Source organism: Nicotiana sylvestris, chromosome 1 (assembly GCF_000393655.2).
Source record: "Nicotiana sylvestris chromosome 1, ASM39365v2, whole genome shotgun sequence".
Lineage (NCBI taxonomy): Eukaryota > Viridiplantae > Streptophyta > Magnoliopsida > Solanales > Solanaceae > Nicotiana > Nicotiana sylvestris.
In genome coordinates, this window is record NC_091057.1 from 135,076,131 (window position 1) to 135,090,666 (window position 14,536).

General features: G+C 36.8%; 2 protein-coding genes across 2 annotated transcripts; one reads left to right on the forward strand and one right to left on the reverse strand.

Annotated features, from left to right (window-relative positions):
• Positions 1 to 537: 537 nt before the first annotated feature.
• LOC104212290 (syntaxin-43-like) lies at positions 538 to 5,512 on the reverse strand. The gene is made up of 8 exons (XM_009761512.2): positions 5,083 to 5,512; positions 3,257 to 3,533; positions 2,445 to 2,534; positions 2,077 to 2,154; positions 1,437 to 1,514; positions 1,285 to 1,350; positions 1,118 to 1,198; positions 538 to 976 (listed from the first exon to the last, which is right to left on the reverse strand). The coding sequence occupies exons 1-8, from the start codon at positions 5,277 to 5,279 to the stop codon at positions 869 to 871; spliced, it is 975 nt and encodes a 324-aa protein (XP_009759814.1). The 5' UTR covers positions 5,280 to 5,512; the 3' UTR covers positions 538 to 868.
• Positions 5,513 to 6,296: 784 nt separating this feature from the next.
• Positions 6,297 to 13,308, forward strand: LOC104212289 (protein DEHYDRATION-INDUCED 19 homolog 3). The gene is made up of 5 exons (XM_009761511.2): positions 6,297 to 6,677; positions 6,762 to 6,931; positions 7,591 to 7,668; positions 9,302 to 9,558; positions 12,943 to 13,308. The coding sequence occupies exons 1-5, from the start codon at positions 6,602 to 6,604 to the stop codon at positions 13,046 to 13,048; spliced, it is 687 nt and encodes a 228-aa protein (XP_009759813.1). The 5' UTR covers positions 6,297 to 6,601; the 3' UTR covers positions 13,049 to 13,308.
• Positions 13,309 to 14,536: the final 1,228 nt, after the last annotated feature.

Consider the following 14,536-nt stretch of genomic DNA (forward strand, 5'->3'; position numbering starts at 1 on the left):
CTCACTTAGACACTGAAATGCGCTATAATCACCTCATTTTCCACTCTCTTCACTCCTTTGTTGTTTCAATTGGATCCAGAGCCAATGTTGATGATTATTGTGAGGTGAAAAAGCGACATTGTCTGAGCAACTTTTTCTAGTATGAAGAGAGATCTTCACAGGAAATTACAATATCCTCTATTGATGTTCTTTATTACTTCCCACGAGTGGAAAATAAAGGACTCAAGACTAAAATCTTTGAACATATCACGTCATCGCAGTCAATTATTCAAATGGAAAAGAATACAATCTGTATTACCATCCGTCAGGGCGAATATACAATTTTTATAGTTGGTCTAACTGTAAACGTGGTGCTCTAACCATTTGAGCTATGGGACCTTGTTTTTTTCTTTTACTTTTTTTTTGGGGGGGGTGGGTGGGTGGGGGTGGGGGTGCTGTTTCAGTAGAACAACTAAAAGTGAACATAAAAGATGCAAATTTGCTTTCATTAGAACAACTAAAAATGAACATAACAGATGCAAAACCAATCTGCAGGGGTTCATCTAAAAATGTATGGCCGCAGATATAGAACACGATATATTGCCAGGCATATAATGTCCAAAAGACATCAAAATTTTCCTAGGGTAAAGAATAGTATTATGCTCTCTAACGATAAATGCTCTATACAGGATCCCTGGAGGTCTATTGATTTCTCGAGTATACAAACCTTACCACTAACAAATACAGAAAAATTAAAGGCACTAGCACAAAAATGATATGGGCTAGCTCACCTCATTCTTCCACTTGTCACAAATGTGTCAGCGTGCCTTCATTATGTAGTATTGTGAATACAACATTATGCAAAGTTTGTAGAAAATATTTTCATGAATCAGAATAATATCTCCTTCAAAATTAGGAGGACCAGCATTATGAAGCACATGATTACTAGAGCTGTGGCACACATGACCATTCCACCTTGTTTCTGAGATCGTTCAGCCTGCAATCCAATCAAGCCCAACATAACATTACATGAAATTACTGCCCTAATCAAGAAAACATTAAATGAAATCACAAATCAGACAGTAAAGCTGGACAATCTACGAATTAGAAGGATGCAAAGGAGAAACCACAGTGAGACCTTTTGCAGTTGTTTAAGACCTTCCTCAACTGTTGATGCAACATTTTGAACGTTGTAGTCTATCCTATCTACGATAGTACCCTGTATATAGACATTAGTTAAGTACACCAATAACCTGTGCTGAAGCACAACTTGGTGAATATGAAAAAGGTGTTGTCAGTTCAAACCTGGTCTATCACCAGAACTGACAGATCTTTCATAATTTGGGCAAGTTCATTGACCGATTCAACAACCTACCATATAAGCACATGAAGGCTAAGTTAGAAAACAATGACATGCACATTTCAGATAACCACTGAGAAGCAGCAACCAATATCACCTGCTGTATTTCTCTCTCTCTTTCGACTGTGAATGCCTCGCTTTTCTTGAGCTTGGCCATCTGATGCTCATTAAATCCCTGGAAAGACATTTAGTGCAGTCACAGTTTTCTCGTGAGAAAAACTCTCCAAGGTATCTCCTAAAACCATTCTTCAAAGGAAGCAACAAATTTTAAGGATGTAAAACCCCAACGACCCTCCAGCCACAGCCATACGAAATAACGAGAGTTCCAAAATGAGAGAAGCCAATCAAACAAATATCATAAAAGATTAGGCTCTATTGCCACAAGTAACTGATGTTAAAACAACAATTAATGTTCTTTCTTTACACCTTAAGCGTTCACCTGAGATAGTACCGGGAACATTCAGTCCCCACGATACTGCTTCAGCTGGTATCAGAATTAATCAACTCATGTCTGATCACTTCCAACATAACATAAATAGTTGCCTAATTCTCATTCATATAGAGCGCATAGTGCATTTTATTGGTGATGCTCTGTTTTACTTTGCCGATCAATCATTGATATTAGCACAACGAAGTTATCAGACCATTAGATCCACATCTTCCTGATTACATTTGCAGGAGATGATCCCCAAGAGAAGTAAGAAATCAAATTTATATATATAATACAAGTTGCATACCAAGTCATCCAAATCATTATCATCCCTTCGAGAATGGCTCCCATTTAAGTTCATTTCCAAGTCAACTCCATCTGGACCCTACATGAAAAGGCAACATTTAAAGAAAGCTTGCAAGGATATATTTCAGGAATGCAAAGGAGAAAACCATCCTAGAAACACAGGCAGCATGCTGATCAACCATCCATAAAATAAGAGTATAGGCAGAATCAACAGTTTAGCTAATATACTCTAGATAACATAATTGCAGTACGTGGGATGTTATAATATAGAATTTTGATCCATGCAATCTCAACTCCAAATAAGACTTTCTCCTGCTAATACCTACTGCTAACAGATTGTGGCTCAGGCCAAAAACAACGTGTACACACCTCTTTCTGCTGCTGGAGCCGCTTCAAATAAGTAGATTGTTTTTTGCGAAGCTCCATTGAAAGGCTTTGAAGATCTGTAGCAAGAGAGCGCTGTCATAGGAATATCACATTGTAAGCACAAATACAGAATGCAATTGTTTCAATCAGAATATTGAAAATCAAGTAAAAAATGTAGTTTAAACAAACATTCGTTACTAATGAACTGGAATAGAACATTGAAAGACACCTAAACAGCCCTGCCCTTATGAAGTTCATAAAAGTAGAACACATCACATTTCTTTGTGAAGTTTCGATGTCACTCCCTCTTCCCGAATCAAGTAAACCAATGTGGCCGTAAGTTTAAGAGTAAAATATTGGCATGAATACATAATCCCAGTTCAAAAAAATTGAATATATAATTATGTTGCGTTTGGTAGGAAAACATTTAATATAATAATTTGAATGTAAGAAGTAAGGAAGTTGCGGAAAAGATGTCACATCAAGCTTTAATAATATTAAATAATGGTTCTGCCAGAAAATTGTGGGGGGGGGGGAGGCTGGCCCCTCTGACATACCCTCCCTCTGTCTATGCCATATACCCCATCCCCATTCTCCAAGTGTGAAAGTTTGGAAGAGGTTAACAAAACAAAAAAAAAACATCATCTAACAAGGTGTGAATGGAGAGATGCAACAGGATATGGTAGTCTTTCAGCAGAGCCAAAAGAAGAATTTGTTATTTTACAAACTACTTCAACAAAGGAAACAATAAGTTCAGTTTAAAGTTAAAATCCAAATTAGAAGATAACAATGGTTTAATGGTTGTGAAGGCACACCTGTACATTTTTCCTAACATTTGAATCCTCAGAAGGACCAGCTGCAGAAAGTCTTTGCAATTTCTTTTCAGATCTTTTGAGAAGACCAGTTATTTCATGGGTAAGAGCCTCAATACGACGCTGATCTTCCTTACCATCTCCAAATGATGGCATTAACGCTTTAGCATGAGCTTTGGCTAGCTCAGCCATCTTTGTTCGGACCCGTTGCACATTACCCGTGATTTCTTCCGACACATCCACCCACGCTGGCGGTAGACCTACTGTAACTGGACCATTACTGCAGCAGGGAAACAGCGTGAGATCCAGAGTAGGGGGAACTATTAAGGACATCCATAAAATCTAGGAAGTATATACTTGCTCAAAAAGATGTAGGAAGTATATAAAGAGAAAATATATGAACATTTAAGGAAGCTGCTATAGGAAACAGTTCAAAGAAGATTTAAATGAGAAGAATTTCTTTTCAAAGTTTATAATATGACAAATGATAAGGCTTCATCAAAAGTTTATATTTTAAATAGTGACTAGGTATCCCTCTTCAAATCTTTGCAGTTGTTCCTGTTGTTATAAGCTCCATACTTTCTCTATGTTTCTCTTTTCACCAAAAATTCTGCACTATGCTTTAGACATAGATAAACTTTCTTTACTCTTGCAAATCCAACTCCAACCAGAAAGCGATAGCAAGTTCAAAGTGCCATTTGCTCCTTAGAACTATCGACGAGGAATTCTAATGATCCAGGTGCTCCTTCTGTCTCAATACATGATGCCGGGGGTGTTAATGGAGGTCAAAAGAGTGTGGTAAAGCCAAAGAGAAAAAAGTTGGACTTCATAGGATTCTCAAGTATGTGCGCAACATGTTTTTCTTGAATGTTTCTTTATCTTTTGTTTTTAGCGGCATGAGTGTCCTCCAATGTAGAGATGAATTTTCATGGACGACGGTGATAATTTTCCTATTGCAGTTGCACCACATTGAGTGCAGATCGAGTTAATTATCAGAACTTCATCTGAGTAAGCTCCACCAATTATCCTCCTTCACAAATAGCTGATTAAGCAAAACTTCCTTTGAATGTATCATAAAGCAACAGTGCACTCTTCACTTCAATAAACTCTTATAGGAACAAGAATTTTGAGACATGATTAAACAATTAAACTTACACAATTTGTAACAAGAAAAGTTAGCAACTAGGACTTAGTAATGCCTAGCACTTCAATCTAGGAGCGGCAAACGGGCGGGTCGGATCGGAACGGATATGGTTCGGGTCGAAAACAGGCAATGAAAAAGCTGATAAATTATCCGACCCGATCCATATTTAATACGGATAAGAAAAGGGATTAACCGGCGGATAATATGGATAATATGGTTATCCATGACTTCTTGAATATAATCACTTTAGAATTTCTAGTCTCCCAAACTTGAGAAACCCCCAATATGAGGCTTTACAAAAGTAAAAGTTAAACCTATTGGTTATCCATTGGCTAAATGGATAATATCGTTCTTATCGATATTTGATCCATTTTAAAAAGCTCATTATCCAGCCTATTTTTTAGGGGATAATATGGATGGTTAACCGTTTTCTTTTAACCATTTTGCCACCACTAGTTCAATCCCCTATCACCAAATAGTAGAGCTTTTCCTCGGCATATATATCATAATAACAGGGATTAAACAAATAAGTTCCCAATGCTATCCGTTAAAGTTACTTCCAGATTTTGATCTAGCACAATTAGTCCCAAAACTTATAACTATGATACACGTCACTAACCAAAATAAATATTTTGGGAACAAATTCAGAGGCAATAAGTGAAAATTCAAGGGCCAGTGAGCAAACCTGGAGGTTCCGGGATCTTCTGTACTGAGAGGAGCATAGGATCTATTGGGATTGAGCAACGACGTCGTTGCCAATTCGATCACCGGCCCACTACCATGACCCGATGACGTGGACGGCGAAGAACCCGCAGGGACCCGAACACTTCTCAACGCATCTCTATACTTCCTAAACAATATCGTTCTATTTCTCGACGCCATTGACGTTTCTGCACAGAAATCAATAAAAATGCCTACAGATCACTGATTCCTCTTCTACTTAGATCTGAAATTGAAATTTGTTTGTAGACGCGTGTATCATAATCAGTCGGGGTTTGGATCCAAATTGAATTAAATTCCGGATCTTTTGATCGGAGATCGGTGAAATGAAATTTCCGGTAATGATGGAGTCGTGTTAAATTGGGAGCGAGTTGGAAGCTTCCAACTTCCAAGCTAAGTTTTGAGGAAGATGAACCAAAAATGAAGGACGAACCGGGGTGGGGTGGGGTGGGGGGTTGGAGGTGGGGTGGGACGCGCACTTTTGGTCGGGTCTGTTGATCCAGCCTTTTATGTATTTTGATTTAAAAGAAATTTTATTTTAAGTTATAAATGTAAATAAAATAGAAATAGAGAAATAAACTAAAATATTTATAATAATTTCATTGTAAGTATATGCTTAAATTTATTTTTACAATACTTAATTAACATATACATTTGATATGAATCGCTATTGATTTGCTATGAGATATTACCAATGTACGTGACATATTCATACTAATAAATTATAATACCACCCCCTAATGTAATTTTAATAACAAAATTATGCCAAATACATGTAATTCTTTGGGATATTATTTCAGGTATATTTTGATAACGATAAATAAAAATTTATATATTGTTTAATTATGAATAAAAAATAATTCGTATATATACTATTATATCTATAGATGATCTTTAATTTGCAACTATCAATTGTGTAAATGGGAAAAGAAAAAAACATTAAGATAAGTATTTATTATTAAGATGCTAGGTACACTTGTTTTCAACTTGTGTTGGTTTGCACTAAAATAAAAAAGAGCATTAAGAGAAGTATTATTATGATAGTTTGGACTTTAGTGGTATTAATAATTCAAAAGAATTACAGAAGAAATAACTTTATCTAATTGGAGGTCAAATAAATAAATAAATGAGCAATAGTAGTGTTTCTAAAAAGACAATAAAAGGTGTGTGGAAGACAAGTCTCATCTTTCTTTTTTGGTAGAATTTCACATTTTCACCTGCTAAAAAGGCCTCAGCTACCTCCTCTTCATCATCTGCTTCTTGTTCTGCGTCATCTTCATCGATTCGTCGTCGTTTCGTGTAACCAAAATCGCACTCGGTTTCCCAAATCACACACACCGACACTCCTCACAATTCACAAATCGTCAACCCAACCCAACCCTACCCTCTCTCCTAACGATTGAGTCGAATTGGTACTTGAGTTTCACTGTTTCAAATCAGAATCCAGCTTAATCCTTTAAAATTCAAAGTGAAGTAAAGCAAATATGGATGCTGATTCATGGAGTGCTCGTCTTTCTTCTGCTTCCAGGCGCTACCAATCCGCTTTTCAATCTCGATCTGGTAAGGGTTTTTTCCTTAATTTTTAGGATTATTGCTGTAAAGTTTCGATTTTTTTTGCGATTTATGTGGTTAAATTTGGTGTAGGAATGAAATGGGAAAATCTTGACGCGGAAATGTTGATGGGTTTTGAGGAAATTGAGGTGGACGACGATATAAGAGAAGAGTTCCCCTGCTGTTTTTGTTCGGAGTATTTTGATATTGTTGGTTTATGTTGTCATATTGATGATGAGCATCCTGTTGAGGCCAAGAATGGGGTATACCTCTCTTTTTGTTCAGTTATTGTGGAGTTGATCACCCTTTGCTGTTTTCCCATTGTTGAAATATTGGATATTGTGTCATTTTACGCTTAACATGTCATGATTAATGTAGAAGTTTAAAATTCTTTCAGTTATTGGAAGATAGAGTGTCGTGTTAAATATTTAGGTTTACTAGCTGACATTTTAAGCCATGATGGTATGACTTGATACAGTTGCCTTTGTTTGATGGCATTTCTTTTTTGTGTACTGGTCGCACGTTCTTGGGTGGTTCAGAAGCATTTTTTTGCCTCTGGCAATTGTTCTAGTATTTCTAAATGTCTGTGAAATCATTCTAGAGAAGTTTCTTCTATTGCTCGTGGTCGAGATTACTTTGGATGAAAACACGAATGTTTTGTTGTCCATCCAGAAGTATGTTATGGATTGCTTATATGCTAACTGTTCCTTGAGCCGGTATGTTTTTATCTCTATCATTTTTCCTCTTAGGAGTTCTGGTGCAGGGATGGGGTATAATCCATCTTAACTTGTAGATATGGTAGTTTTTCCTGTCTGGATTTTTTTCCTTCTAATTTTGCTTATTTGAGTATTATGTCAATAATATCTGTGGCATATGGAAGCTCTTTCTAAAACTAATCCTCACAGTCGGCTTCTTTGTGTAGGTGTGTCCAGTTTGCGCTATGAGGGTGGGCGTTGACATGGTTGCACACATAACCTTACAGCATGGGAATATCTTCAAAATATCCTTTATTCAGTATCTCAATATCGTTTTTGTGGTTCATTCTTGTAGTTTCCTTTTGCTGCTTCTTTTGTTTGTAAAATCAGAGGAGGTAGCAATCTCTTGTGGGAAAATTGTCACTTAACACAAGAATGTAGGAGATAAATTTCTCAATAACCTTGGGTATGCTAATCACAATTCCTAACTTTTAAAGTTCCACCAGATGTTTTCTTTTTATCGGGAAGTTCCTCCAGATGTTTAGAGCATTTCATTTAGTTTCGAGGTTTGCTGTCATAAATTGGAGTGAGGGGTCCTCCCCCAGTCGAATAATGTCAAAGTCTTCCATTTTCTCATTTTTAGAATGTGTTCAATGGAGCTACTGAATCGAGATGGTTGACTGTTTAGGTAATGCTCTGGGGGCTGTCGGCCACTCAACATAAGCTCTTAATTTGTATTCTTTTTTACAGTTTCTGTATGTCGGTTTCTTTTTGAGAGCCTTTAGGATGAGGTTCTATAGTTTGGTGCTAACCTCTGTTTTCCTCTCCTGGAAGAGTACAAAAGTATGTCCTCTGTTCTGATTCCTTCTCGGCTTTTTGGTGATGTAGTAGTATGTAACATCTGTCCTTATCTTTTGGGCACTTTAAGTTCTTTTAAACCTTCAGCAAGTTGAAAGTGAGCTACTAAATCCCTCTCACACTTTCCATAGGCATCTTCATCTCAACATATTTATCAAAGTTCACCTTCACATGCATATTTGACCTCAGCTCATATGTTGAACAACATTGTGTTTCATTCCACGTGAGTTCATTAAAACTTTTCTGAGTAGGCTTCGGAATGTGTCATTTATCATGGTCCTGGGACCCAAGGATCATTTTTTTGTTACACATAGAACATCACTCCACTGCAGATCTTGGAAAGCTGATACTCTTGCTTAGGTTGTGTAGCTTCATAGTTGTGATCAGTAGTGACAAGACTCTGGATTTTTTCTTCTTTTTTTGCAGGGTTAGAGGGTGAGGGAGGGGTGGGGATGGGTAACTGGATTAGGAGACAATAATTAAATATCAAAGAAAGAAAAAAGAAAATGTTTCCCCCTTTTTGTCGAGATGTATATAATTGAAATCAAACTGCAAACTACATGTCAATCTCCCGTTTATAGATGAATATCGAAGTTAAGAAATTTTAGGTGACCTAGGGGTTGTTGGGATCCCAAAAACATGATAAAAGGTAGATCAACATTATGTATGGAGAGTTGGTTTACTTTTAAAAATCCTGATATCATGAGAAACAGAGAAAGGAAGTAAAGTTTGCCATATGGTCTGGTTTAATATTTTCTTATTATGTCTAGTGGTAGCTTGTGGGATCATACAGAAAAGTTGGATAAAAATTGAAATACGAATTATCAAGTTCATTTGGAGTTCGATCAGTTGGTTGATATGGAAATTTGGAATAGAGTTGTAGAAACAGAGGTAAAAATTTGGGGTTAAGGAAGGGTTGAATCACGCTGGTAATGACTTCACTTCCATTTTTTGCGGAGGCCATGGTATCCATTTGCTCCTCCCGTCTTCTGCCCTTATTTGACAAAGTCTATATCCATGGGGGAGTACGACTATGAGTGACTCCAAATAGCTACTTTGAGTTCCTTGACTTGAGCTTACATGCAGCGCAAGAGGAAATCTCGCAGAGCTGGTTCTCATTCAACACTTTCCTTGTTAAGGAAGGAACTGCGAGAAGGAAATTTGCAATCTCTTTTTGGAGGGTCTTCTTGTTTAGTTTCCTCAACTAGTGCTGCACCAGACCCCTTGCTGTCATCGTTCATTTTGCCAATGGCTGATGATTTCAAGAGTGCTCAAACGCATTCTCCTGCTGAAACAATCTCAGCGAAGAAAAGCTTAATAGTAACTGCGTCTGAAAGGTATGCATTTTATCCTTGTCTATGCTCTGGTTACAGTAGCTCCTTATAAACACTTGTATAGAGCTGCTATCAACATGCATAATTAACTGCAAAATCTTTCAGAAAAGGACTTTGTACTAATTCTCCCAAAAGAACATGTCTGCTCAATTAATTATTTGTAATTGTATTGCTCCTCGGTAAAATAAATCTCTAAGTGCAAGAAGACCCAGATGTTTGAATTTTGACTTTGACACCTCACCCTTAGTGGTAGCTTTAGAAAAGAAATCAGCTATGATACTCGTGGAAAGATTGTGTGCGAACACCTCTAGCATCGGGGTGAAAGCGCTAAGGATGTGCTGTACGAATATTCTCCAGTCCCAAACTATTTGTCTTCAACCTTTTTTGACTTGGTTCTTTTGATGCAATTAATTCCACAATATTTCTTACGAAGTAGAAGAAAGATCAGGACTCCAATATTAATTTGGTTAATACAACTTGGTGTGGTACTGGGTACTAGCTTCCTTATCTTTCCTAAGCGGCCACAACTGGAACGTGCGTAGTTGCTTATCTGCTTCTGGAAACCTGAAAATAGAGGTCAACCAAGCCACATGTCGAAAGATTGTGGGCGACACCCCTAATTGGTGGGGAAAGCCCCGTGGGTGCTTGGAGTTTCCTTTTATTCCAAGCTGTTTGTCATCAAACTTTTTTGACTAGGTACAGGTATTGCAACTAGTTTCATGTTTTTGAAAAGAAGAAAGACATACAATGTAGAATTAATTTGTTAATGTAATGCATGTGCATTAGCTTCTGCTATCTTTTCTAAGCGACCACAATTGGAACTTGTGCTATTTATCATGAAGTATTTGTTCTACTGCTTTTCTTTAAATCGACCAGAACAGGAACTTGCACTGTTTTTTTAATAAAGTAAATACACTACCACTTTACTGTAAAGTCTTCATATTCATGATCCATTTGCTGCGAACATTTTCCTTGACCCTCTTTATCTTTCTTTCCTTTTATAATGCTTCATGAATATCTCCAGTATCCTTCTGTAATCTGTTCTTTACTTTAGCTTCACAAAATGAGTACATGTATTGGGATGTTATGTGCAGAGATACGCCCAACATTTTATCTTTGATGACGTTAAATGGTGCCCATATCTTGAATATGCTGTTAGGTGGAAGTGCCTCTCTTTGTGTTTGCATTTTGTGAAACATTACAGGATTGGTGGGAATATACTGTTGTTTGAGTGTGGCTGGGGAAATGGGCCATTGCAAGGCTTAAAAACATATTGAGCTATGCATGCTAAACATAAAAGGGAGACTTTTATCTCTGCAAATGTCTGTTGGAATTGTTCATTTGTTTTGCTGAGTTTATTTTATGCTCTTCCCTTGCATGAGAAAAAGGTCTTTTTGAGAAAAGATAAGAGTACATTGCTATATGCTTTTACGGTAATGAGATAAAGACAAGTTACCAATAATGTCAGCCTTTTGGCTTTTGTGACATTTAATAAGCCCCCCCTCCCCCCCCCCCCCACACACACACAACAAACAAAAACAAATTCTTGAGTTTTTTTTTTCTTTAAAGAAAAGAGCAGAGAACACTTAATCCTATACAAAATAAAAGATAGTATTTGACCAGAGTCACCACCTTCTTGGATATTCTGACATTTGAACACCCCCCAAAAATAATTTAGAAAAAGAGGTACAGAGAAAACTTAATCCTATACAAAATAAGAGATTCTTTGACAAGAGTCATCACCTCCTTGGGTATTCCCTAGAGTTCAGGTAACAGGAGATCAAAATTGTTTCATGCTTTTTTTCTGATGCAATTCATGAAGAAGTAGATTGGATTTAATCCACCAGAATATTCACATGTAGTTCCCCTGAGAATGAACTCCGACATGTGGAGCATAGGATATTCATGTGAAAATATTTTGAAGATAGTCTGCATGAAAGAACACAGAGGCAGATGGAGCTTTTTAACAATGGGTCAATTGAACGTAATATTTTCGACATAACATAAATATATATATATATGTGTGTGTGTGTGTGTGAAAAATCACTAAAATTTCAACAAATATAAAATTTTGAACCCATAATTTCAAAAGTACAATGAGTTCGGTGCTAAGAATATTCCTCCATTCCCTTATCATCTGGATTAATCGGACCATCTCAGCATATGGGGATCCGCTAGGGAATGGATTTAACTCATAAAAGGCGAACTCTAGTTTTATATGCTGACAATAACTAACCAAAGAAATTAGGATTAATCCCACTTTTTGTCCCTTTCCTTTCTTAGGGAGTAAATGGTTGAATCCATTAAGTCTAATCCTGGATCTCCCTATCTGTCTCTGAAAGAACATGTTCATGTTACCTGCAAATAACTTTTTCTTAAAAAGGATTTTTCCTCCTATGAATAGAATCTATCAATAGCTTTTCTTAGTTGCTACTGGTCTGGCTTCTTTCCTTCTGCCATATTCTTCAATCAGTGAAAAATAAAGTTTTGGTCTTACCGTCCAGTCCTAACACTATGATCATTCTGGATGTCCGATTGAAAAGAGAAAGTATGACCATTCCAATCAATCATGTCTCTTTATGTTGTCACTATTAATTCATGAATGAATTTGTTACAGCAGTTGCTTAAGTGTGTGAAATATAGGCAGCACCAATTAGTTGGGACTAGAGCTTAGTCCTGCTGGTACATTTACATTAGGCTGATTTTTTCAAGGAGTCTTTTAGATTGTTTATTAGAAAGTTGCATGTCGGTAGAAAATAAGAAACCTTAGTCGTTAGAGAACCCAACTTTGTTTCAAAACACAACTTATTTAGGAATGGAATGAAGTCCAAATGGAGTGGAAGGGACATGGAATTCATATAGCCAACCAACTAGTTTGCAATTGAGTCGTTGTTATTGTCTAAATGCTGGAATGATGATACAATTTGCAACCTGGATTTGTTTTGCTTGTGCTGAAGTATCTGGATTACTGCTTTTGAGCTGCTTCCTCTGAAGCAAGCTAAAGTTGGAAAATTTTGCGTGCATAATTTTCTCCTTCAATATGTCATGCTTGAGGGATCAGTTCTCAATTGGGATCTGCTGGACTAGCTCTTATTGGCTTCTATCAACTACTTGTGCTATGACCAGATCATGTTTACACGGAATGGAGGAACCCTTCTTCCTTTGACATTTATGATGGAACTTCTATGGTCAAATAGACGGGAGTTAGAGGTGTTATCTGTTCTAGTATAGTTTACCTTGGCGATATCTTTGTTATGAGAAAGAAACAGGAACATGAGATCTCTTTATCATGAGAATATCATCTCAGTTGTGCCTTTGGTTTAGGATCATATATATCTAGATTTGGTAGCTCGCATCTCTTATGTTGTATTTCAACGTACTTTGCAGAAAAGTTCAACCCCCATTGTCAATCAAAGATCAAGAAGAGAAGGCGAAGAGGAGTGAGTTTGTTCAAGGATTGCTATTGTCCACCATTCTGGATGATAATTTATGAAGGTTGACAAGGCTGCCGGCCCTCCAGGTTCACCAGTTTACTGATAAAGCTGTGTGGTTAGTGGTCTGTCCTAGTGCGCATGGTGGTATTATGTAATCCAACCTGTGGAATAAGATGTAGTAATCCATGTAATTTATCTTGTAGAATTTAGTTGATATGCAGCGGAGTCTTGTATCTCCTTTTTATTGCAGTTCATGCGAAGATAAAGAATACAATAAACATTCAAGTTAGTGCTTTACTACAATTTATATTTATTAAAATCAATGTCGTAAATGCTTGTATTGTAGAAGAACTGGGAAGAAAATGTACAGCAAGAACATAGATAAAATTGGGAAGGAACTAAAATACAGCAAAAACATAGATATAGGATACTGAACATCCTAGTAACTGGACGCAGATGCAAATGGAACTTCCTAGTTATAGTGCGAATCTTTTAGATAAACCTCTTGTAAGATTGAGCTCTCATTCTAAAGCCACAGTTTCCACTTTCCAAGCATGGACTTGCAAAAATAATCTAATATTTCAAATTTGGTTAAGAGCGGAGTACGTCAGCCTTATCAATTTTATTAGACCCCGCTTTCTTTAAAATTACTCCTTGTGTCTTTATACATGTGGCGTTGTTTGACTCAGTACGAAGTTTAAAAAAGATCTTTTTAAAAGTTAGTGATTTAAAACAAGCCATAGATATAAATATTTGTGCACCTATATTATTAAGGTAAACTAACAAGTTTAAAGTTAAATTGTAGAAAGTATAACATCTTTTTTTTAACAGAAAAAAAGTGTGACACATAAATTGGGACATGGAAGTATAAATTTTTCGTTCCTGTTTTTCTTGTTGTCTTTCCAAGGTGCATCTGTTAAAACCTAGAGGTTTTCTTAGGCCTCATTTGTTTGCACTTAATGGAGATCTATATCTTAATCGTTCATATTTTAGATATTAAGTGCGTTTGTTTTTAAAGTCTAAATCTTAATTATTCAGATCTTAATCATTAACTGTGTTTGTTTTTTTTAACTTCATAACCACTTAATGAGTCTGAATAGGTCTGTATGATTAAGATTTATAACAGAGACTTAATTTCATTAAGATGATATCACATATTCATTATTAACTGTCGTCACCGCCTACCATTATACAAATACCATCATGCCATCACTACCACCACCATACTCAACCACCACCTCCACCACCACGCCGCCATCATCCTCAATCATAGCTGCCATCATTATCGACCATCACCACCCATTATCCCCACCACTCCGACCACCATCATTCTCACTCACAATCAACACTCATCTACCTCAACTACCACAACTGACCATCCCATCACCATCAACAACCACAACCGGCATTGCCCATCATTATAACCTACCACCACCCACCCACTACCTTCCTCAATCATAACTATTACCATCACCTGCTATATTAAATATCACCACCACCATCTTCAATCATAATTGCTACCACTACCAATCACTACTAGCTACTAG

What these genes read in the sequence shown, in the direction of transcription:
- LOC104212289 (XM_009761511.2), top strand. Translation starts at nt 6,602, where the DNA reads ATGGATGCTGATTCATGGAGTGCTCGTCTTTCTTCTGCTTCCAGGCGC. An exon ending in CGCTTTTCAATCTCGATCTG is followed by an intron (nt 6,678 to 6,761) that starts GTAAGGGTTTTT and finishes AATTTGGTGTAG; the next exon opens with GAATGAAATGGGAAAATCTT. An exon ending in ATAGTAACTGCGTCTGAAAG is followed by an intron (nt 9,559 to 12,942) that starts GTATGCATTTTA and finishes CGTACTTTGCAG; the next exon opens with AAAAGTTCAACCCCCATTGT.
- LOC104212290 (XM_009761512.2), bottom strand. Translation starts at nt 5,279, where the DNA reads ATGGCGTCGAGAAATAGAACGATATTGTTTAGGAAGTATAGAGATGCG. An exon ending in CAGTTCTGGTGATAGACCAG is followed by an intron (nt 1,199 to 1,284) that starts GTTTGAACTGAC and finishes GTCTATATACAG; the next exon opens with GGTACTATCGTAGATAGGAT. An exon ending in GTCTTAAACAACTGCAAAAG is followed by an intron (nt 977 to 1,117) that starts GTCTCACTGTGG and finishes ATTGGATTGCAG; the next exon opens with GCTGAACGATCTCAGAAACA.